At 41.7% G+C, this 25727-nt stretch overlaps 1 protein-coding gene across 1 annotated transcript; it reads left to right on the top strand.

Moving 5' to 3' along the window:
• Window positions 1-591: 591 nt before the first annotated feature.
• Window positions 592-25470, top strand: LOC125117997 (ferritin heavy chain-like). Its single transcript, XM_047764178.1, has 2 exons — window positions 592-698; window positions 24573-25470. The coding sequence occupies exons 1-2, from the start codon at window positions 592-594 to the stop codon at window positions 25300-25302; spliced, it is 837 nt and encodes a 278-aa protein (XP_047620134.1). The 3' UTR covers window positions 25303-25470.
• Window positions 25471-25727: the final 257 nt, after the last annotated feature.

Below are 25727 nucleotides of genomic sequence, written 5' to 3' on the forward strand. Positions count from 1 at the left end.
TATTCAAAGGCCACCAAATTGCGACACAGATTCTGACTTGAAGAAGGCAGTGGACCAGTTTCGTCAGAGGTGGGCTTTGAGGAAAGTCGATCTTGGTCTACCGTGTGTTGCTGGTCTGTTTGAATGAGCTCTCTGAAGCTGGGCATCAGGCGCTAGTCCTTGGAATAAAGGCCATAGGTTATAAGTTAAGAAAACATTTGCCTAAGGTCAAGGGAGTTTTACAGGCTGTTAGAGGAAGCCATTTGGAGACCATTTGGGCATTTGCCTGTGGACCATGTGGTAACCTTTTGTCATTTTGGAAGGGCCAGGTCAGGGACCTTAGTGGCCCACCCCGGGGACCGATGCTTCCCAGGAGCTGGACACCATCAGGATATATTTGAGCTCAGGGCCTAGGTCGAAATCACCAGATCTCCAAAAGCACTTAGCGAAGAGCTTGAGCTGTGACGTTCAAGTCAGGAAACGCTGTGGCCTACCCCCCCCCCTGTGTGCCCCCTCTTCTCCTTGCATGGTCGGTGAGACTCTGAAGGGGCCGTCTGGACTCTGGCCGGATCTCTCCTCCGCTTGCCTCGTGGGTGCGTGCCCTCCACACCCATGCCTGTTACTGCACTGGAAGCTGACGGACTGCCTGACGGTTTGTGGAACCAGGCCCTGAGGCTACAAAGGATGGGAGAGGGCAGGGCTGAAGGCACCATGTGCAGGTGGGGGATGTCTAGGGCAAGGACCAAGAGGAGGTCTGGGAGCTCGGGAGCGTGGCTGAGAATCCACTGTTCCTCCGACCCCTCAATACTATTGACGTAGGTTGCCCATCTCTCAGGATTAGCTCCTAAACCCAAGAACTAAGGGGAACAGCTCGCATGACAAAAAGTAGCTTTGCCCATCCACAACGGTTTGGTCTAGCTGAGGAGTGTCATTAGAATCCAGAGCTCCGGCCAAGCCACTTGCAAGCTGTGTCTCTGGCACATTCTCTCCAAGCCCTAGCTCTGCTGTCGCGAAATGGGGTGACAACACCTCCCTCAGGAGGGCGTTGTGAAGATCGCATGGACGGGAGAAAGCTCTGCCGGTAAGCAGCACAGAGAAGCTGTGCAGTGACCCCTGGCATCCTGTCACACTGAAAGGGACCTAGATCAGATCTCGGCCAATTCCCTGTACACACGAGAACACTCAGGTCCTGGGTGTTGTCATTTCCTCCTGGGTACCCAAGAGTTTCACCCCAAGCGCAGAAGAGGAACACAGGTTTCCTGTCTCCCGGTTGCATGTTTTTCATTCTACGTGACACATCTCTTTTATCCGTTTACAAATACTGTACCGTAACGTTGTCCCTGTGCTGCATTAATAAGAGATGCCTTCGTGTGAATAACTTTTTGCTGTAGGACACGCAGTAGGGAAGAGGGGAAAGTAGACAGAAAGTGAGGTTTTGTGTATAAAGGATGAACCCTACAGAGGGGAGCTTAACGAAGGGCCTTGGACGTGGTGTGGGGGTTCTGATGAGACTAGCACACATTTGTATAGCACCTCTGAACTCACTCTTCACAGAATGATGAGTCAGCATGATGCTGCCTCCTTATTGTCCTCACAGACATCTCCCGGCTTTCCTCTGACTAACGTGCCTCTCCAGAAGTTCAGGTAGACACTCTGACAAAACACAGATGAGCTTGCTTTGGGAATCACTGCCACGAAGTTTTCTGTGAATCTTCATTTTTCTCTCTCTGGTAGCTTCAAGATGAAGTGTAGAAGCAGTGACAGGAAGGAGCCACAGCATGGAGAGTTCTTTCATGGTTCGTAGGCCCCCTGACTGCTGGGGACAGCACACTCCCATTTAAAGAGAACTGCCAAATCTGTCACCCTCGTCCCTGCCTTTCCTTTAATTACCCTGAACCAGTGAAGAGGTTTGTGTGTGGAGACAGCATAGGAAGCAGGCACAGGCCTGGATTTTTGCCGCCCTCCCTCTTCTGCCTCCTCCCCAACCTGCAGATCCACAAATGAGCCGCTCGCCGATGGAAGGTGAGATGCGGTCCCCTGGTTCGTAGGTGTCTGTCTTTGTGTCTCTATGTGCTTTTTCCATAGACATGAACTCGTATCGTAACTAAGGCAGCAGAACATGTTCAACCTCCCAAGAAGCAGAAGAATCAGTCACAATCTGTCAGAAAACAACTGCTTGCCAAGGAGCTATTTGAGAAGCACTAACCTTAGTTTAATATGTTATTGATTTTCTAAACTGTTAAGTATGGTTTATAATTGCAATAACCTACATGATACCACTCATTGTGTCAGTTAATACCTAGTTTATTAGAACATGAATGTTTGCCATAGGCAGTTAGCTGAAAAACTAATTGTGTGTATGTGACTTTTTTTTTTTTTTCTTTTCGCCTTTTCTAGGGCCGCTCCTGTGGCATATGGAGGTTCCCAGGCTAGGGGTCGAATCAGAGCTGTAGCCACCGGCCTACACCAGAGCCACAGCAACGCGGGATCCAAGCCGCATCTTTGACCTACACCACAGCTCACGGCAACAGCGGATGCTCAACCCACTGAGCAAGGCCAGGGATCGAACCCGCAACCTCATGGTTCTAGTCGGATTCGTTAACCACTGTGCCATGACGGGAACTCCACAGTCAGTGCTTCTGACAGAGTTCCCCCGAAAGGGGCAGAGACAGACTCTTAACAGCTAAGTTTAACTTACTGTTTATGTTAGTTCCTACATGATAATATTTTTCCCTGCTTTATAAAGGGTGCCTGTAAGATCTTTCAAGCTCCTATTATTTATAAATTCTATCTGAATACTCTGATTTTCAGGACAGGAATATGTTGACTTACAGTGTGGGATTAGTAGTTTGAACAAATAATCAACAATGCATTGCTGCTAAAATGAAGTAAGACCTTGTAGTTCAAGGAGCTTATGGTCTAGTATGAGACATAATCTCTGGTATACAACAAATGAAAATATACTCTAATCAGCATTCAGATAAGACCACTTTTGAGCTCACCAAGATGATGAGTCACTAGAGAGAAGAGATGAACTTGTATTTTTCCTTCCATCTTTTCACCCTGTTGCAGTACCAGATATAATTAACATTCAGCAGATATTTATTCCATGAATAATCAGTTTCTTTTTTATTGAGGTGTAGTGGATTTGCAATATTACATTCGTTCCAGGTGTACAGTATAGTAGTCAATATTTGTGTAGATTATACTACATTAAAAGTTATTACAGAATAATGGCTGTCATTTCCTGTGCTGTACAATACATCCTAGTTATTTATTTTCTACGTAGTAGTTTGTACCTCTTAATCTACTAACCCTGTCAGGCCCCTTCCCCCATCCTGCTCCCACTGGTAACTGCCACTTTGTTTCCTATATCCGCGAGTCTGTTTCTGTTTTGCTACATACATTCCTTTCTTTGATTTTTTAGAGTCCACATATTAGTGATATCATACAATACTTGTCTTTCTCTGTATGATTTCACTAAGTATAATATTCTCTGGGTCCATCCATGAGCTCACCAGTTTCTTGATGTACAGTGGAAATTTTTCTCAAAGCGTTTAGTTTCTGTGCTTTTTTTTTTTTATTTTTATTTATTTATTTATTTATTTATTTGCTTTTTAGGGCTACACTTGGGGCATATGGGAGTTCCCAGGCTATGGGTCAAATCAGAGCTAAAGCTGCTGGCCTACATGGAATACGAGCCACATCTGTGACCTACACCACAGCTCATGGCAACCCCAGATCCCTAACCCACTGAGTGAGGCCAGGGATCAAACCCACTTCCTCATGAATCCTAGTCAGGATCGTTAACTGCTGAGCCATGAAGAGAACTCCTCTGTGCACTTTTCTTCATGATTCTAGACGATAAAGACTGTGAATATAAATGAAACGAGAACATTTATTTTTTTATTTTTAGTTTTTGTCTTTGTAGGGCTGCACCCATGGTATATGGAGGTTCCCAGGCTAGGTGTCAAACTGGAGCTATAGCTATGGCCTACCCAGTGGCAGATCTGTGACTTATAGCACAGTTCATGGCAACACTGGATCCTTAACCCGCTGAGCAAGGCCAGAGATCGAACCTGTGTCCTCATGGATACTAGTCAGGTTCATGAAATGAGAACATTCACATGACTTGTGTTTTTAAGGCTGATATGTATTCACGTGTGTATTCCCATGCATGAGTCACCAAGATATACCTTCTTTATTAATAATGCAGTAGTAGTGTGATATTGTTATGTGTAATCAAATTAATTGAATGTTTAGCTGCATTTCTAAGTTCTAAACTTCTCTGTAGCCCCCGGTTTAGTTCATCTTCTTAAAATCTGGGTGTAGACTGGAGCATTATGAAGTCCCAGGATTCTATCAGGTGCTAATATTGGGTGTATTTCACGCCAGCACATGCGCCTCTGTAGGCTTTTTCTCTTGACTTCCTCTTCCTCTGAATGGTACTGCCAGTCTCCCATCTCCATCCCAGCTGCACAGGTTGCCAATATCATTCATCTTCTACATACATCTTTTCTTCTCATCCCTCACCTGCAAGCAATGGTTAGGATATGAAGTTTCTAAGAGTTCCAGCTCTGGCCCAGTCATTCTTTATTTCCTTTTCCATTGCTTCCTAGTTCAAGTTACCATTAACTATTGCTTACCCTAAAGGGATCATCCAGTCACCATTTTCTCTTTGCCCCAGACATTAGTGTGAGTCCCTCTGTTATTCAGTGTCTATATAAATATAACCTTGACTCTGCTTCAGCAATGGGCTCTCACCTCCATTCATACCCCACTAATCTATTACTTATATTTTCCACATACTTGGGGCGCCCTGCTTCTCCGCATATCCACATATCTAAAGTTTGTCTCTTTATTCCTATGAAAAGCCTCAGTTTCCATAAACTACCTCTCTCTCCATTAAACTATAAAATGCCTCAACTGTACCCTTTTGATAACATTTATCGCAGGCTCGCTAGTATAGAGGTTACTGGTGTGCTTAAACCTCTTTCAGGTCAGAAGCTATAATTAATTTATATAGCATCTAATCTCATGCTATATGCCTAAATGTCATCATCACTGCTTCATCCCCAAGGAGAGTGAAAAGAAGGAAAACTTAAACCATCCTAGGTTTATGGAAGAAATATAATAAATAAACAAATGTAACAAACTTTGGAAGCATGTATTAGAGTATGACAAAAACATGTATTATTGCATTTCTTAAATAGAAAGATTCTTACACTTTGCTATAAATCACAGTTTCAGAAACTCTCAAAGATCGATATATTGATAGATGATTCGAAGAAGAATAGAGATATATGTGTTCATCAGACCATTTGATTGTCCCAGACCCTTTGCATTTATGATATTATTGACTGATAATAGTAGAATTCAGAAGGGATGGCTTGAAACAATGGCTGCATGCCAAGTTGGACTACATAATCTTCACTTCAGACCCCAATTGAATTGAATTTGTAAATATCAGCATCTAAAAATTACCTCGGAAAAATGTTTTGTCATCATAAAAACATTACATTAAGAACATATGCTATTTTTCTGTTAATCAGAAATACTATCAAATACCAATTATAAAAAAATTGTAAGTGTTGCATATGCGATACCAAAAAGAACTGAAATTAATTGCTCCCTTTAAGCAGCATTGTTAGTGACTTAGGTTGTAAAGCCATGTGGATTGTACAAAATGCTGTGACACAGTGGGTTAAGAATCTTATTACAGTGGCTCAGGTCGCTGCAGAGGACCTTGTTTGAAACCTGGCCTGGTGCAATGGGTTAAAGGATCCGGCATTGATGCAGCTGCGATGTAGATTGAAGATGTAGCTCAGATTCAGTCCCTGGCCTGGGAACTTCCATATGCCATAGGTGTGGCCTTAAAAAAAACAAAATGGGGAGTTCCCGTTGTGGCGCAGTGGTTAACGAATCCGACTAGAACCATGAGGTTGCGGGTTCTATCCCTGGCCTTGCTCAGTGGGTTAAGAATCCGGCGTTGCCGTGAGCTGTGGTGTGGGTCGCAGACGCAGCTTGGATCTGGCGTGGCTGTGGCTCTGGCGTAGGCTGGTGGCTACAGCTCCGATTCGACCCCTAGCCTGGGAACCTCCATATGCCACAGGAGCGGCCATAGAAAAGGCAAAAAGACACACACACACACACACACACACACACACACATAAAATGAATAAGGAATGAAGGAAATAGAAAATCACCTTTGGGCAAACATCATAGAGAAAACTGGCACCTGCAAGAAGTGTCAGTTGATGCTAAAACTAGTGCATGAAAGTATGGAAAGAAACAAGAGATTTGCAGAATCTCAAAAGCTGTGCCCACGAGGCATTTATTAATTACAAAAGGAGAAATAGTAACTCTCTGGTGGAGAAATCCAGCAGATACCGCTGTCAGGGAGGAAGGAAACTTTCCCCTATCCTTCTAGATTCTTCTGGCTGGTCTAAAAATTAAATTGACCTGAGACAGATTAATGGGAGAAAATAAAATTTAATTTCATTCGTACAGGAATCTCATATACATGAGAAGTTCAGAGACAGAAAGGTAAAATGAGGTATATATGCCATCCTGAGGTAAGGAATGGGATTAGGGTATGGAGTTTCAGGGGGGAGGAGGGTAAGTCACAGGACCATAAGAAGAGCAGATGTTTAGTAATTAGTTGATGGTCCTACCACACAAATAGGTCATAAAACGTTATTTCTAGTACTCATTGTTATTATGGCAAGACCCCCAATTTAAATCCTTTGAGGTATGGGTAAAAGTTTGTCTTGAGCCCATAGGGTCTAGATTGCCTGCAGCTGAAAATAATTCACATGCCAAAGTGGCGTGTCTTAGGGAGGCCTGCTCTGAACCCTCTGCATCAGCTAAACAAGTGATCAAGTTTAACAACACCTCGTAAGACACTTCAGCATCATGAATCCATGATGTGATGCACTGCAAACAAATTATTTGTTTGTTATTCTTGCAAAAAATGCATAAGCTCACTCTAATCACGGGAAAACATCAGACACATCCAGATGGAGTAATATTCTATAGACTGACCAGTACTTTTAAAAGTGTCTATATCATGAAGGGCGAGGAAAGACTAAGGAACTGTCCTATAATAAGGAGACATGACAACTTCAATGCCATCAAATAAGATCTGTGATTTAGTTCATCGTACTTTATCATTGTTAATGTTCTAATTTTGATCATTTGCATTATGGTTATGAAAGTTGTTAACATTAAAAGTGTGGTGAAGGAGACACAGAAACTGTGCTAATGTTTGCGACTTTTCTGCAAGTCTAAAATTATTTCACATTTTTAAAAAAGTGAACATGTAATAACCAGTTTGAAGGGCCTCCCAAGTGGCCAAACGTGGGGCCATTTGGGCATCAAAAAAGATGCTGGCAGTAATGGATTTTAACACCTTGAACACAAAAATACCCAAAAATTATGTTTAAGCATATGCAACCACATGAAAAAGAGCTGGTTATTTAATAATGAAGGGGAGCAGAATTTTGCCACCCCCAAATATAGTGGAGAACAACCCCTCATGAGCAACTAAAGTATTGCAGTCGCAGAGTCAAGATACAATTACATTTATTCATATGGAAGTTACACATTTTAGTGACTAGCTTTCTCTATTTAATTTTAAAACTTTCCAATTTGGACTTTACATACTGCCTTCTTAGAAGGGAAAATCACCTTTGTTAAAATTCACCTTTACTACTTTCAGTTGTAGATGAAATCACCAACAATTAGCTTTCTTGCTCCTAGGGATGTTTTTCAACCACTTTCTTCAAAAATAAAAATTGTCATTTATGTCAACATTATATATTTTACTAATCAAGAAAATATTTATATGAGACTATAAAGACTTATTTAGTAAAAGATGGTTTGTTATAAGTAAAATTCTTTTTTATTGAGTAATACTTGACATTACAATATATGAGTTTCAGGAGTTCCCATCATGGCTCAGTGGTTAACGAACCCAAATGGTATCCACGAGGACGCGGATTCCATCCCTGGTCTCACTCAGTGGGTTAAGGATCCAGCGTTGCCAGTGAGCTATGGTGTAGGTTGCAGACACAACTCAGATCTGGCTTGCCGTGGCTGTGGTATAGGCCAGCGGCTACAGCTCCGATTCAACCCCTAGCTGGGGTATACTCCGTATGCCGTGGGTGCTGCCCTAAAAAGACAAAAAAATATATATGTGTGTGTGTTTCAGGAGTAGACTTGCTATTTTTGTACATTATGAAATAATCACCATAATAATTCTAGTTACCATCGGACACCATACAAAGTTATTAGAATATCACGGACTGCGTGTCAATAATATTCCCTATATGTACTTATTCCCTGTAACTTATTTATGTTATATCTGGAGGCTTGTACCTCTTAATCTCCTTCACATATTTGGCCCATTCCCCTGCCCCTCCCCTCCTTCAATCATACCATATTTTCAGAAAATGAAGAGATAATTATTAAAATGAAACTATAAAGATCTAGAGGGAGCTCTTTTGTTCCCCAGCCCTTTTTTTGCAGAACAATTCAGTCATAAAGCCATTAGGTGGAAACAAGCAGGACAGGCATTTGCACAGGATAGAGAAAGCCATGGGGCCCTGAGCGGACTAACCTGAGCAACTGCAGAGGGGAAGGCCTGGCATTGGTGCTAGAGCCTGACAAGGCTGAACAAGGAGCCCAGTCGTGAGGGTGGTCTGGTTGAGGCTGTCGGGGACCAGGTAGGACAAACAGGAGGTCCACATGGGGTCAGGAAGTCATTGCTGTGAGGAAGGTGGCACAGTGGCAAAGGGAGCTCAGTGCATATAAGGGACTTGATCAAATAAGTGACTATATTGAAAATATTGAGATCCACGGAAAAAATGAGATTGAGCTTTGTGCTGATGGATTAGAAACGGAGGTGTTGGTGTGAATGCAATGGTTTTCAGCACTGAAGGTGGGTGTGGAAATAAACATAAATAGCAATGTGTAGGTGTGCATGTCTGTGCATGTATGTGTGTATATAAATATTCCCTGTCTGTCGCAGAGAGGGCATGGGAGGAGTGACACCACAGTAGTCATAATTACACTTAGCACGCCGGTCTTGGTTCCCCTTTACTCCTCTTCCCTAAAAGGAATCCGGGCTCCTTGGAGAAATGGTTGATTCTAGGGCCAAGAAAGGCAAAGTACAAATGACCTTAGAACATGGAACTGGAGCATTAATAAGCCTCAAAGCCATGACAAAAGGACAGAGAAGCCAGCTTATAGGGACTCAAGTCTCAAAGCACCTCCCTAAGGAACACGTACAGTTCCTTTCATTTGCCTAATTTTCTACCAGGTTGTTTATGTCTTTATCATACTGCTTTTTGAGGTTCTTTATTCTATAAACCATCCTTTGTAGGTGAGAGGTATGGGAAATATCTTCTCTCATTTGTAGCTTATCTGATCACTATCTTTAAGGTATCATTCAATAAACAGCCATTATTAACTTTAATATGGTTGAACTTATCATTTTTTTGTGACATGTGTTTGGTGAACCAAGCTTCACTGTCCTACTGCGCAGTCATAACAATGGCATCGTACATTGTCTTCCAAAAGTTTAAAAGCTCTACCTTTCCCATTCAGTCATTGACCCGCATAGAATCTTTTTTAATTTAATTTTATTTTTTTAATTTTTTTTCTGATGAATTTAGACATTTATTTAGACAATGTTTTGAATGGAAAAGTTTCTTTAATTCCACTTGCCTCCATTATTCCAGATCACTTTATTTTTATTTGTTCTGTTTCACTTTGGTTTGTTTTTAATTAAAAGAAAAATATCCCAAGGAGAGAAAGCAACGAGAAAGTTTTCTCCGGATGGTTCTTTTTTTTTAATTTTTTTTCTTTTCCCACTGTACAGCAAGGGGATCAAGTTATCCTTACATGTATACATTACAATTACATTTTTTTCCCCACGTTTTGTTCTGTTGCAACATGAGTATCTAGACAAAGTTCTCAATGCTACTCAGCAGGATCTCCTTGTAAATCTATTCTAAGTTGTGTCTGATAAGCCCAAGCTCCCCATCCCTCCCACTCCCTCCCACTCCCATCAGGCAGCCACAAGTCTCTTCTCCAAGTCCATGATTTTCTTTTCTGTGGAGATGTTCATTTGTGCTGGATATTAGAGTCCAGTTATAAGTGATATCATATGGTATTTGTCTTTGTCTTTCTGGCTCATTTCACTCAGTATGAGAGTCTCTAGTTCCATCCATGTTGCTGCAAATGGCATTATGTCATTCTTTGTTATGGCTGAGTCGTATTCCATTGTGTGTATATACCACCTCTTCCAAATCCAATCCTCTGTCGATGGACATTTGGGTTGTTTCCATGTCCTGGCTATTGTGAATAGCGCTACAATGAACATGCGGGTGCATGTGTCTCTTTTAAGCAGAGTTTTGTCCGGATATATGCCCAAGAATGGGATTGCGGGGTCATATGGAAGTTCTATGTATAGATTTCTAAGGTATCTCCAAACTGTTCTCCATAGTGGCTGTACCAGTTGACATTCCCACCACCAGTGCAGGAGGGTTCCCTTTTCTCCACAGCCCCTCTAGCACTTGTTATTTGTGGATTTATTAATGATGGCCATTCTGACTGGTTGAGGTGGTATCTCATGGTAGTTTTGATTTGCATTTCTCTTATAATCAACGATGTTGAGCATTTTTTCATGTGTTTGCTGGCCATCTGTTTATCTTCCTTGGAGAAATGTCTATTCAGGTCTTTTGCCCATTTTTCCATTGATTGATTGGCTTTTTTGCTGTTGGGTTGTATAAGTTGTTCATATATTCTAGAGATTAAGCCCTTGTCGGTTGCATCATTTGAAACTATATTCTCCCATTCTGTAAGTTGTCTTTTTGTTTTCTTTTTGGTTTCCTTTGCTGTGCAAAAGCTTTTCAGTTTGATGAGGTCCCATGGGTTTATTTTTGCTCTAATTTCTATTGCTTTGGGAGACTGACCTGAGAAAATATTCATGATGTTGATGTCAGAGAGTCTTTTGCCTATGTTTTCTTCTAGGAATTTGATGGTGTCCTGAGGATCTTTTTTTATTATAATTTTATTGGAGGATAGTTGACTTACAGTATTGTGTTATTTTCAGGTATATAGCAAAAAGATTCAGTTATGCATACATACATTATTTTTTAGATCCTTTTTCCCAAAGAGGTTATGACAGAGCATTGGGTAGATTTGCCCGTGCTGTACAGTAGACCCTTGTTACTTATCTATTTTATATATAGTAGTCTGTATATATTTATTTCTGCTGTAGGGTGCAAGGTAGAGAGACAGTTCACTTGTTTGCAGATGAATAACCAATTACCCCAGCACCAATTGTACCATCCTAAGGAGGAGTCATTCCTTTTGCCACCTCAGTATCCTATCCCAACACCAATACCACACTGTCTTCATTGCAATAATCTTCTAATACATGGTAGTATCTGGCAAGAAAAGAAAAAAGAACCCTACTGAAACCCAAGTTCCCAGACATCAGCCTAGGGACAATGTGACAAGTTTGCAAATTGGTATCCCTTCTGAGGATAAGAGGCTCAGACCTGCTTCGTTTAACACTTTTCTGCAGAAAAGTAGGCTCCAATAGAACTCAGATAGTGGAAAACCAGGTATTACGGAACCTGCTGGGAGAAAATGATGAGGTGAAGGCAACAAGGTGAAACCTACTAGGCAAACAACTGCCTGGCCTTAAATTCCAAAGATGAATTACTATACTGGGTGGAAGAGAACCAGCATGATGGCAATCAATGTGAAACACCCAGGGGAGTTTGTGCCTTAATATGAATGAACAGTGTTAACTGAGCCATTGGAAAAACGAATGGAAGCTTAGTATAAATTAATGGGAGTGTCATGTCCAGATCAATCGACAAAGAACTGCCAGGATATTCTGAAACCTCCAACATCATTTGGAAAGTCTCTGCATTTCTAAGGTTCTGATTCTAATGCAGACTTGAGTAAATAAGGGAAGTCCAGCAGGCAGTGTGGGCCACCAAAGTGACACTGACATATGAGCACTCTTGTCATTCTTGAAATGAGGTTTGGAAAATTGGAAATGAGTCCTGGTGAGGGTCTTTTGCTCCATTTGGCAGAACTACGACCAGTGGAGGCAGCTTTAGGGAGGCAGATGCAGAGACGATATAAAGAGGAGTTAGGACAGCCCACCTATGGAATCAGCTGACATGGGCAAGACTATTTCCCCAGTAACGGAAGTATTCACACAGCTGGATGACCATGTGTCTCTAGGCTGCATGCGACATTGAAACTGAGATTAGAGCATCTCTTTTTACTCTAAAATGCTTGGCCCTGTGGGTGTCTTCATTTAGATATTTCCCACTGTGCCCATGGCTTGGAGGCTGCTGAGCGGACAGCCAGAGGAAGGACAAGAGTGCCCTCTGCCCGGGTCTGGGCATCTCATTCTGGGTGTTGTCCCAGGAACCTGGGGATGCTCCCAAGCCCTGGGGGCTCCTTTCCTAATGCCGCCTCCTACAGGCAGGCGCTCCATGTGGAGACAAACCTCTTCACTGGCAAGATCCATGCCTGAAATTGCACCTCTAGAACTAACCTTTGGGGGTCATGTGGCAGACATCAGGACGCTACCTCGTGAGGGTCTCTGTTGAATTTCAGGTGCCATTTCAATACCATTTCAATATATATAACAGGGAGTAGTCCCTTGGAGTTGATACACGCTTCTTTATCAGTCCTCACATCAGCTTGTCTCCTCCAACCCAATTTGAAGGTGCTCTCTGAGCCATGTTCTCCTCTAGAAGTGCCATCTCCAATATAATAGGCACTATCCATATGTGGCAATCGAGTCTTTGAAAAGTTACTAATCAGCAGTTCCCGTCGTGGTTTGGTGGTAATGAATGCAACTAGTATCTATGAGGACCAGGTTCGATCCCTGGCCTCGCTCAGTGGGTGAAGGATCTGACGTTGCCGTGAGCTGTGGTGTAGGTCACAGATGCAGCTCAGATCCCGCGTTGCTGTGGCTGTGGTGGAGGCTGGCAGCTGCAGCTCCGATTCGACCCCTACCTAGCCTGGGAACCTCCACATGCAATGGGTGCGGCCCTGAAAACCAAAAAAAAAAAAAAAAAAGAAAAGTAACTAGTCCAACTACAATGTGCTGTACTTGTAAAATATACATTGGATTTCAAAAACTTAGCTCAAAAGGTGCTTGTAAAATATATTGTTAATTTTTTATATTAAATACTTATTGAAATTTAAATTTTTGCATATATAGCATCATATAAAATCTATAATTAAAATTAATTTCACCTATTTCTCTTTACCTTTTACAACGTAGGTACTAAAAAAATTTAAAATGACATATATGGCCTATACTTCTGGCTAATATTATATTTCTAGTCGGCAGTGCTATACTAGACCTTCTTAGGTCTAATAACTAGACACCCCCTTGAGAAATTGTATCTTTCAGTGACAGTAACTTTGTATCAGGTAGACTTGGATTCACTGCTTAGTTCTGTCACTGCCTGTATGACTTGAGGCCATTTATTTACGTAGCTGGATCTTGGTTTCTTTATTTGGGAAATGGGACAGTTGAAAGTTACCCGAGTTACGTGTATACATGGTGCCATTTTAGATTTGCTGTTCCTTTTTTGATTGTTTGTTTGTTTGTTTTTGTCTTTTTGTCTTTTTGCCATTTCTGGGGCTGCTCCCACAGCATATGGAGGTTCCCAGGCTAGGGGTCGAATCGGAGCTGTAGCCACCGGCCTACGCCAGAGCCACAACAACACGAGATCCGAGCTGCTTCTGCAACCTACACCACAGCTCATGGCAACGCTGGATCCTTAACCCACTGAGCAAGGCCAGGGATCAAACCCGCAACCTCATGGTTTCTATTTGGATGCGTTAACCACTGCACCATGACGGGAACGCCTAGATTTGCTGTTCTAAAGTTCAAAAGAGATAAAGTTTACAAGGTTCAAAAGACATAAAATTTACATACAGCTCAGTGTCTGCCAAGTGGTAGGAATGACTTTAGCTCTCCTCATCCGAAATCTGTTTAGAGGCACCAAATGGACTTTTCAGATCTCCAGTCTCCTTAGGGTACAGTTTGTCTGTAAATTTTGTATGGCTCCTTGTCTCCTATGTAGTGTTCTTTACACAAGGCTGTTCTCGAAAATGCTCTACATATTCTCCATAGAAAAAGATTTCCAATAAATCATATTTATATAGTCAAGAATCTCATGTAAATGAAAATAATATATATGATATAGTTTTCCTTCAGATTAATTTGGTTTTAACCCATATGACACTCCAAAATTTCACAGAATACTGAAGGCACCATTTATTTAATTGTTTTCAGGTTTTCTATTATGCTACAGAATTTTCCCCTATGTAGAAGAAAAGTTAATTTATTTTTGTTGTACAGGTAGGGTAAAACATAAACATACAAATAGTATAATCTCCTTCTCAAAGGGGAAATCAGTCATCAAATTCCCATATCATTCCATAACTATAATTTGGATAAGGCCAGAAAGACTACACAAAAGTCATTAAAATAAAAACCATGTAGGAGTTCCCTCTTGGCTCTGTGCATTAAGTGCTGTGACTCTGGTTACAACCATGGTACAGGTTCAATCCCTGGTCTAACAACTTCCTCGTGTCACAGATGTAGCTAAAAAAATGTAGCAGTCAACTGCTTCTTTTTTTTTAAACCATAGTTAATACTTTCTATTTACGTCACTTTCAAGGGGCCATCATGTATGATTTTAAAAAGTAGAAATAAATCCGGAAAGGTTTTTTTTTTGCCTTTTTTTTAGGGCTGCACCCATGGCATATGGAAGTTTCCAGGCTAGGGGTTGAATCAGAGCTACAGCTGCCGGCCTACGTCACAGCCAAAGCAATGCCAGATCCAAGCTGAGACCTACACCAAGCTAGATCCTTAATCCACTGAGCAAGGCCAGATCCTTAACCCCCTGAGCAGAGCCAAGGATCAAACTCGTGTCCTGATGGATACTAGTTGGGTTTGTTACCACTGAGCCACAATGGTAACTCCCCTGAAATTATTCCTAATCCATATTTTGATGTGAAATATGTTAGACCTTTTAGTCTATATCACATAATACTTTTACACAGAAACTAGGGAAAATTTAAGCTACGCTATCAATAGTTCTCAGCCCAGTTACTATTTTTGCTGCAGGAAGTACTTAGCATTGGCTTACTGTCTTCCTAGGGCATGTGTGGATCACTCTGCCACTCATAGTGAGGCAGGAGATAGGTAAGTTCCAGGATAGACATTTCTCATCAGCCACTTGCTTATACTTCAAGATAGAAATAACAACAGGAATAGGGCAAATAACTGGACTTTGTCTTCTGTGGACGCTTGAAACAATGGTAATGGCAGGGGCAGAGAGGGGCTGAGCCCTGCTTGGGCAAAAGCGCAAGAGGTCACATACCTCCTATCTTCAGGGCCAGGGAGACCCCCAACTCCACACGTGCAGAAATACTCCGCAGGGTCGGAAAGGGAGGGCGCACCAGGCCATAATAAGTCCTGGTAAGCTTCCCATAGGCCCTTGCTCTGGAATCCATCTCCACCACAAGATGCACAAGCATATCTGGGAGGGCCCTGGGTTCAATCAGGTGTGAGAAACAAAGCCAGATAATTGGCCCGAAGGAAAACAAAGACCTGGAAGAACTGCCCCTATATAAGTGACTTAACCCCCTCCCCCAGCAGGGGTGTCCACACTCCTCTCTGAGCGTGCTGCTTTGCTTCTAAAAGGTGTGCTCTCCCACACGTTGTCCTGTGTCTCTAATAATAAACTTTGCACCTGTTTCTACACTCTTTGCCTCCTTGAAACATTCTTGCTTTCAGTGGGGGAGGAGGGGGCAGGAATCCTGGCAGTTCTGCTTTTAACCTCTAGCCCCAGGGGGTCTAGTGGCTAGGATTCCAGTTTTCCCTCAGGCTGCCCAGGTTCGATTCCTGAGCAGGGAATGAAGTTCTGGCTTCAAGCCATCACTCTCTGCGGTCTCTCCTAGATCCGTGTGACTCTGCATGAATGTGTACTGAGTTGACTATTTCTTTGTAAGTGCTTTTAGGTTATATATGTGAGTATGTGTATATGTGTATGTTTGTGTACATGTCTGCTGTTGTATTTCCCTGGCTCAACTCCTAGTTTCTTCTCTTCTGTCCCTGATTTAGTTGAATTTTTAAATTAAGCTATAATTTGCATGCAACAAAATTCATGCTTTTTGATGTCCAATTCCGAGAATTTTGACAAAAACATACAGTTTTGTTAGGCACCACCACAATCAAGATATAAAAGAGTTTCATTACTCCCCAAATGCCCATCTTGTGTTCCCTGGTAGTAAACCTCTCTTCTGTCCTCAGAAAGCTTACCTATTTTCTTTGTCTATAAAAGTTTTGCCTTTTTCAGAATGTCATATATATATAAACAAAATATGTAGGCTTTTGTGGGTTTTTTTTTCCAGTTTTAAATGATTTTTATTTTTTCCATTATAGTTGGTTTACAATGTTCTGTCAGTTTTCTACTGTACAGCAAAGTGACCCAGTCAAACATACATATATAAACATTCTTTTTCTCACATTATCCTCCATTATGCTCCATTACCAGTGACTAGATACAGTTGCCAGTGCTATATGGCAGGATCTCATTGCTTATCTATTCCAAAGGCAATAGTTTGCAGCTATTAACCCCAGATTCCCAGTCCATCCCACTCCTTCCCCCTCCCCCTTGGCAACCATATGTCTGTTCTCCAAATCCATGAGTTTCTTTTCTCTGGAAAGATTCATTTGTGCCATATGTTAGATTCCAGATATAAGTGATATCATACGGTGTTTGGCTTTCTCTTTCTGACTTACTTCACCTAGTATAGAGTCTCTAGTTCCACCCATGTTGCTGCATATGGCATTATTTTGTTCTTTTTTATGACTGAGTAGTATTCCATTGTGTCTGTATAGCACATCTTTGTAATCCATTCTTCTGTCGATGGACATTTAGGTTGTTTCCATGTTTTGGCTGTTGTGAATAGTGCTTCAGTGAACATATGGGTGCATGTGTCTTTTTCAAGGACAGTTTTGTCCAGCTATATGCCCAGGAGTGGGATAGCTGGGTCATATGGTAGTTCTATATTTAGTTTTCTGAGGTACCTCCATGCTGTTTTCCATAGTGGTTGTACCAATTTACATTCCCACCAACAGTGTAGGAGGGTTCCCTTTTCTCCACACCCTCTCCAGCATGTGTTATTTGTGGGCTTATTAATGCTGGCCATTCTGACTGGTGTGAAATGGTACCTCATAGAGTATGTAGCCTTTTTAATGTGACTTCTTTCATTAGCATAATGCAGTATACTCATCCACATTGTTTTCTAAGTCAGTAATTCATTCGTTTTTATCACTGAGTAGAATTCCATTATATAGATATAACATAGTTTGTATCTCCACTCATTAGTTGAAGGATATTTGCTTTTGACAGGTTTTGGCAATGACAAAAAAGGAACTGTAAACATCAGTAGAGAAGTTTTAAAGTGAATATATGTTTTCACCTCACATAAATAAATACCTAGGAATAAACTGCTGTGTCATGTAGTAACTGTATGTCACCATTTATAGGAAACTGACAAACCATAAGCCAATGTGACTGCCCCACTCTTCACTCCCATCAGCATTAAATGAAAGTTCCAGGTGGTCTGCATCCTTGTTGCTAGTGCCTCAATTTTACACAGCCTAACAGTTGTACAGTGATGGCTCATTGTGGTTTTAATGTGAAATTTTCTACTGACTAATGATTGTGAGCATATTTTCATATGCTTATTTGTCATCCATATATCTCACTTTTTGGTAAAATGTGTGTTCAAAGCTTTCACTCACTTTTTCTCTCCTTTTTTCTTATTATTGAGAGTTCTTTATGTATTCTAGGTACAAGTTCATTATCAGATATGCGATTTGTAAACATGTTCTTCCAGCCTGTGCACTGTCTTTTCATTCTCCAAATGGTACTTTTCTAACAATACAAGTTATTGATTTTGATGAAATTCATTTGTAATTTTTTATGGATCATGTTTTAGAGCTAAGAAATTTTTGTCTCACCCCAGGTCTCAAAAATTGCCTCCTATGGATTCTTGAGAACTTTTATAGTTTCATTTTTACATGTAGCTATAAGATCCAGACTGAGTTAATTTTTATGTTCTGAAAGAAATGAATTAAGTTTTTTCATTTTCATATTTTGCAGATAGATGTTGACTTGTTCCAACATCATTTGCTTAAAACAATATCTTTCCTTATTGAGTGGACTTTTCCTTTTCAAAGTTTAATTGACTACACAGATGTGCATTCATTTCTGTTCTGTTCATCTATATTTCAATTCCATTCATCTACATAAAATTTTTTTAGTACATTGTTTTTAATACACAAGTTTTATTGTAATACTTGAAATCATACATAATCTTCGAATATTTGGTTTTCTTTGCCATTGTATATTAGTTTGTCAGCTTGTCTACTTCTACAAAAAGCCCTGCTTGGACTTTTATTGTAATTATGTTGAATATATAGATCAGTTTGGGGGAAAACTGACATGACAATATTGAGTTTCATAATCTATGAACATAGTATATCTCTCCTTTTGTTTAGGTGGTCTTTGATTTTTTTCATCATTGTTTTATAGTTTTAAATATATAAAACTACACATATTTTATAAAATTTATAGCTAAGTATTTTATATAGCTTTTTATGAGGTTTTTTTTTTTCTTTTTTTTCTTTTTTAGGGCCACTTATGTGGCATATGAAAGTTCCCAGGCTAGGGGTCAAATCAGAGCTGTTGCTGCCAGCCTATGCCACACTCATAGCAATGCAGGATCTGAGCCACATCTATGATCTCCACCATAGCTCACAGCAATGCCAGATTCTTGACCTACTGAGCAAGGCCAGGGATTGAACCCGCATGCTCATGGATACTAGTCGGGTTCAATGCCACAGAACGACAGTGGGATTAAATGGTATTTTTTTCCCCTTTTCAATGGTAACTTTCTAATATATAGAAATAAGATGGATTTTTTATATTGGCCTTATATATTGAGATCTTTTTAAACTCATTTATTTCTTCCAGTAGTTTCTTTGTACATGCTTCAAGGTTTTCTATGTCGACAATTATATTCTCTGCAAGTAGAGACAGTTTTACATTCCTCATCTGTGTGCCTTTTATTTACTTTGCTTGCCTTATATTGTAAGCCAGAATGCCCAGCTCAATGTTGATTAGAGGTGATAAGAATGAACATCCTTGTATTGTTGCTGATCTCAGGGTGGAAATCATTCAGTCTTACATTATCAAGTATGATGTGAGGTGTAGATCTTCCACAGAAGCCCAATATCAAGTTGAGAAATTTCCCTACCCAATCCCTAATTTGGTAATATTTCTTTTAAAAATCAAGAATACCTATTTGAATTTGCTAAATGGTTTTTATGAATCTATTGAGATGCTTTTATATAATTCCTCTTGTTTAGTTTGTTAATATGATGAATTATACCAATTGATTTTTGAATGATGAACTAGTCTAGCATTCCTGGGATGAACTCCACTTGGCTATAATACACAGTTACTTTGTATATTATTGGATTCCATTTTCATGTGAATTGTTAAGAATAGTTGTACCTACATTCATGAAGGATACTGGTCTGCAATTTTCTTATAATGTGTTGCCTGGTTTTGGTATCAGGCTAATGCTGACTTCATAGGATGTTGGGAAATATACCATCCTTTCCAATTTCCTAAAAGAATTTGTGTAATATGCTTATTTCTTAAGTAAATGTTTAGCAGAATTCATCAGCAAAGCTATTTGGGCCTGGATTTTCTTTGTGGGAAGATTTTGGTTGAAAATTCAAATTAGGAGGCGTTCCCATTGTGGCTCATCAGGTTAAGAACCTGACTAGTATCCATGAGGATGTGCTTTAAATCACTGGCCTCACTCAGTGGATTAAAGATCAAGCATTGCAGCAAGCTGTGGCACAGGTTACTGATGCAACTTGGATCTGATGTTGCAGTGGCTGTGGCTGATTTGACCCCTATCCTGGGAACTTCCATACGCCACAGGTGCGGCCCTAAAAAAAAAAAAAAATTCACATTATGAGTTCCCACTGTGGTGCAGCAGGTTAAGATCTGGCGTTGTCTCTTTGGTGGCTCAGATTTGATCCCTGGCCTGGGACCTTTCATATGCCACACATGCAGCTGAAAAAAAAATTCAAATTATTTAATAAATAAGGGCTATTCTGGGTTTATATATCTTCTACAATGAACATAGGTACATAAGTAGAACATGGTTGCTGTGGATTTGTTTCAGTAAAAATTTTATTTAGGGTATTTGTATCTATGTTCATACCTCAGATTAACCTGCTGTTTAAATTTCACCTACGCTGTTGAATTTATTGGCACAAAGTTGTTCTTATTATAACTTCTAACATCAAATGTGTAGTTTTTTCCCCCGCACCAACCAATTCTCCAACTTTACAAATGTTGCCAAAACTTAGCCTCTGTCCACTGGAACCAAATAGAAACACAGAGACTGAATTTTGGGTAAAGGAGAAAAAAAGACGGCTTTATTGCTTTGCCCAGCAAAGGAGGCCATAGCAGGCTAATGCCTTAAAGACTGTGCCCCTCCCTTGGAAGAGATTAGGAGGTGGTTTATAGTTTGGGTGTGGAAAATAGGACCCACAGATGAGGATCAGGGTAGAGGAAAGCTTGCGTTGTTTTTCAAAGCTAGTGTTTAGCGGCCCCAGGGCTGGTTCCGGTGGTCTTCCTTCTTTCTAGAGTGAAGAATGCTCCATCAAGTCTTCCATTGTTGGGGGTTTCAGTTCTGCGGAAGGGCTCAAAGATACTGTTATGTATATTCCTTGAAGAGGAACCAGGACCCTGCCCCAAGGCTGTACTATTGTTGTTTGACTGCTCCTCCCTGGTCTCTGCATCTCCTCCCTTCCCTGATTAGCAACTGTTTCAACCTCCCCTTTGGAACTCAAGGAAGGTAATGGAGGCTGAAGCTCATTCCTTAAAAACAAGAAACAGGGGACACAGAAAGGCATGTGTGCCCAGTAGCCCCACAGGACCCTGCTGGTTTACACAGACACCAACTGGATGTCCTGAAATTCAAGCAGGAACCTAACTAGAGTTGGAACACGTCTCACTTATAGGATTCAGTCCTATAAGACTGCTCCTCCACCTAACAGCCTGCCAACACCCACACACCCACACACCCACACACACCTCCCTCTCTCTCTCTCTTCAAGCACCAGTTGTGAGTTTAGGCTCTCACCCATGCTTTCACTATCAGGAACAGGAGTTCCTGTGACCTCATTAGGTTTGATAATTTCTATAATGGCATACATAACTCAGGAAAAGAGTTTGTTTACAACAAGAGTACTTTACTATAAAAGGAAACAACTCAGGATCAAACAGATGGAAGAGTACCATAGAGCAAGGTATAGGGGGAAGTGGTATAGAGCTTTCATGCCCTTCTAGTTTTGTTACCAGAAAAATGGGTTCACCTATTCACAGGTGTCAAGCCAGCAGACACAACCACACCAAAGATCATGAGAAGGACGGGTTTATTATCACTTGGAACAAGTAAGGAGAACACTGAAGAACTTTCCCAAAGCAGTGTCTCCCTAAACAGCAATATTGGGGAAGTTTTAAGTGGAGGGAACATGCATATTCCTGAAGGAGCTTAAGCAGAGAATTCAGCATAGAATTGGGATAAAGGTCAACAGAGTCCAACCTTAATTCATTGAAGTCAGGAGGGTCAACATTCCATCCTAGACCTAGGTTTGAGGCCTTTGTTCCTGTAGAACTCAAAGATACATTATTATATATATCCCTTGAAGAAGAAATAGGACTCTGCTTTATCACTGCACTTTTTTTGACTGCCTTTTTCAGTGTTCCTGCATTTCTTTGTTCCCTTAAAAGCATTAATTACTGAGACCTGTTAAAGGGCAAGCATTGAGACCAGATTTAGATCACAAAATGGCTTAGGCCAAAATGCCTTCTCTTATGTCAAGAAAACCATACCTGGTTCTTTTTCTTCAGGGACCCTCTCACCCACCTGTTTACAGTTACATCATGCTCCTAGCACCTCCATGTGTACACCAACCAGGAAGCTATCTTGAACCCATTCCATTAGGTTTTTAGAGGTCTCATTATGAGTGATTAAATCATTGGCCATTAGTGATTAATTCAACCTCTAGCCCCTCTACCTTCTGGAAGTCTGGAGGAAGGGCTGAATGAATGTTCCAACCTTAGTCACAGGATTGGTTCCCATGGCAACCAACATTCCAGGCCTATGGGCTTCCCAAAAGTCACCTCATTATCATTCACTCAGTTCTATAAGGGAGTTTGTTAGGAATAATAAAAGGTACTCCTTTCACCTTTACAATTCCAGAGCTATTTTAGGAACTGGGTTGTGTTGGTGTGGTCTTTGAGGGAGGAAAACCAAATATTCTAACAAAAAATACTTGTATGGCCCTTATCATTTAGAAAATTACCAGGTTCAGGACCTTTAGCCAGGAGCTGAGGATGAAATTCTAAATATATATTTCTTATTATATAAAAATATTACAATTAATTTGTCTCATTATCCTTTGAATGAGTTTATATCTATAGTGATGTCTTTTCTCACATTCCTGACACTGGTAATTTGTTTCTTCTCTTTTTTTTCCTAATTAGTCTATATAGAGATTTATCTTTTTGTTTGTTTACTTTTCTCAAAAAGCCAGCTTCCATTTCATTGACTTCATCTGTTGGTTCTATTTTTTGTAGTTGTTAGGTTTTCTTTTCTACTCTTGTCTCCTCATATCATTAAAAAAATCTTTCCTTCTAGTTGGCTGGATATATTTTGGTCTTCTTCTACCTTTTAAGGTGGAAGGTTAGAAAAGGGATTTCAAAGCTCTCTACTTTCTAATATAGACATTTAATGATATAAATTAACATGCGAGCAGTGCTTTTGCTATATCCTACAAATGTTGATATGCTATTTTTTCTTTTCATTCAATTCCAAATAATTTCTAATTTCCCCTTGACCTCTTTGACACTTGGTTGTTTACAAATGTATCATTAGTTTACAAGTATGTGTTTTCAGATATTTATGTTAATTTCCAATCCAACTTCACTGTGATCAAACAACATATCTTTCATGATATGAATAATTTTTTACTTCTTGAGATGCATTGTGACCTAGAATATGCTCTATCTTGGTCAATGTTCTATGTCTACTTGAAAAGAGGTGCTACTGAAGAATATGTTACTAAAAATTCCTTCATACTGGTTCCCTGATACTTCTTCACATTAGTATGATTTCATCATTTTCATCCTTTATCTCCACCTGATTATAACAAATAATACCTATAGAGAAAAACTACACAGTTTTTAAACTATTTAAAAGTATTGCCTATTCGGGCTGGTTATTTTCATTTATATATAGTAAAAAAAAAAGAATCATATTGATGAATAAAAATTATTTACACACACAAAGGCACACTAGAACAGGTGGCCATGAAGAGACCTGAAATTCTTCAGAGACAGGAAAAGCAAAGGCTCTCAGATTGGTTAATTCTGAGAACTTGTAATATCTGCAAAACAAAACCTAATCACATTCAAATTCTCAGAACAGAGTAATTGAAACTAAAGCACCATAGAGGGTTCTAGGTCAACTGTGAGATAAAAAGCTACTGTGGGAACAACACATCTGTCTTACCTGCCCTGCCTCTCTCATCCTTCATATTGGGCATAAGCACCTGTGACATGTGACCATCATTAATCTCTCAAAACTGCACTCTAAAAACAATGAATGACATTAAGAAAACTGCAGACCTGAACAGAAGGGAAAGAACAGGGCATAGCTACCTCAGAGGGAAAAACATTTGTCTTCCAGTGTCAGAAAGTAAAGGTACTTAGCCTACTTGTAAACTATATGCCAGGTGCACTCAAAGGAGAAGGGCACTGAATAACTGACACGCTCTTTGCTCCCATTCCAAGCAGACTGTTAGAGAAATGGACCTCACAACTCTAGAGCAGATCCATCCTAATCACCAAGGCCAATCAAAGGAGTCCTTTATCCCTAAATTTAAACGAAGAAAGGATTTACCAAATGTTTGCGGAAAGTAAAAGAGAAGATCATGAACAAAATGAGCTGTTTCTGGGGCGGACGGGGGGGAACCCCAGATATAATACAGGAAACAGAAAGAATAGAATTTTACCAAAATGTCAAATTCACGTTCTCAAAATATTAAGGGAAGAAAATGGATGTATAAAAGAAGAAAAGGCTGCTACAGAAGGAAAGAAGAGGAAAAGATAAAGTTCTCACAAATTGAAAATGTTGCTGCACAATGAGACATTCGTTAGACGCCAGATGGGCAGTCAAAGCCGCCCTGCCTCGCCCAGGCTTCCAAGGAACCCGCCCCACAGGGGTCATGCCCCGCCCCCTTCGACCCCGCCCCCTTCGACCCCGCCCCTCCGCCCTTCGACCCACTTCCTGTAACGGTCCCCCAAGCCCCCCTCGCCTGCGCCGCACAACCACGCGGCTTCCGGTCCATCCCAGAGCCGGCGCCCTAGGACCCCGCCGCCAGGCCCGGAGCCCACCGGGCCCCGGCCCTCCCCATCACCCGCCCTGGGGACGCTCCGAGGCGGCCGGCGCCGCCGGCGCCCCCGCCGCTGCCCGCCCCGCAGCCCCCGCTTCCGCGCCGCCTTCCGCGCCGCCTTCCCCTTCGCCTTGGCGCCCCCGCCGCCCGGCCTTGTGATCACGCCGCCCTCGCAGGTGCGCCAGAACTTCCACCCCGAGTGCGAGGCCGCCCTCAACTGCCACGCCAACCTGGAGCTGCACGCCTCCTACGCCTACCTGGTCATGGCCTTCTCCTTCGACCACGAGGACGGGGCCGCGAAGCCCCTGGCCCGCTGCTTCCTGCGCCGCTCCCACGAGCGGAGCGAGTGCGCCCAGGAGCTGATGAGCCTGCAGAACCGGCGCGGGGGCCGCCTCCGCTTCCGCAACATCAGGAAGCCCGACCTGGAAGCCTCGGGGGGCGGCCTCCAGGCCCTGCAGTGCGCCCTGCACCTGGAGAAGCGCGTCCACCAGAGCCTGCTCGACCTGCACCGGCTGGCCACCCGCAAGAGCGACGCCCAGCTCTGTCACTTCCTCAAGAGTCGCTACCTGGACCAGCAGGTCGAGTTCATCAAAGAGCTGGGGGACCATGTCACCACGCTGAGCCAGATGGGGGCCCCGGAGGTTGAGATGGCCGAGTACCTCTTTGAGAAGCTCACCCTGGGTGACCGCCGCAAGAAGGACTGACCCTGGACTGCCCTCCCCGGAGCCACGGGGCCACTGTCCAAGGCCACCATGCCCGCGTGGCCCCCACAATATTGCCCTTGCAGACAAAGTTCACTCAGGTCTTCCTTCTTTCCCTTTTGCCATTTCTTCCCGTAAAGTTACTGGTTCTTCAGTAAATAAAGGTCTCTGGTTGCTATGTGTGTGCCAGTGTCTCACCTTTTAAGTCTTCAAACGGGCATCCAGGAGTCTCTCCACCGACACGTGCCCTGTCCACGTGCAGCTCAGGATCCCCACAGATGGAGGGGGGAGGTGTTCCATGGAACCCTGGAAAACACAACACAGCCTTCCCTTATGAGCAAAGTGGGGGGAGGGGGCGGGCTCATCTGAGGCCCTAATGTGTGTGGGTGTTTGTGCGGGGTAAGATGATATTTAAAAAAAAAACAAAC

Source organism: Phacochoerus africanus, chromosome X (genome assembly GCF_016906955.1).
Source record: "Phacochoerus africanus isolate WHEZ1 chromosome X, ROS_Pafr_v1, whole genome shotgun sequence".
Lineage (NCBI taxonomy): Eukaryota > Metazoa > Chordata > Mammalia > Artiodactyla > Suidae > Phacochoerus > Phacochoerus africanus.

Excerpts from the sequence above, each read along its gene's own strand:
- LOC125117997 (XM_047764178.1), top strand. The coding sequence starts at position 592 with ATGCCTGTTACTGCACTGGAAGCTGACGGACTGCCTGACGGTTTGTGG. Across the intron at positions 699-24,572 it reads GCTGAAGGCACCATGTGCAG|GACCCCGCCGCCAGGCCCGG; the intron begins GTGGGGGATGTC and ends CCGGCGCCCTAG.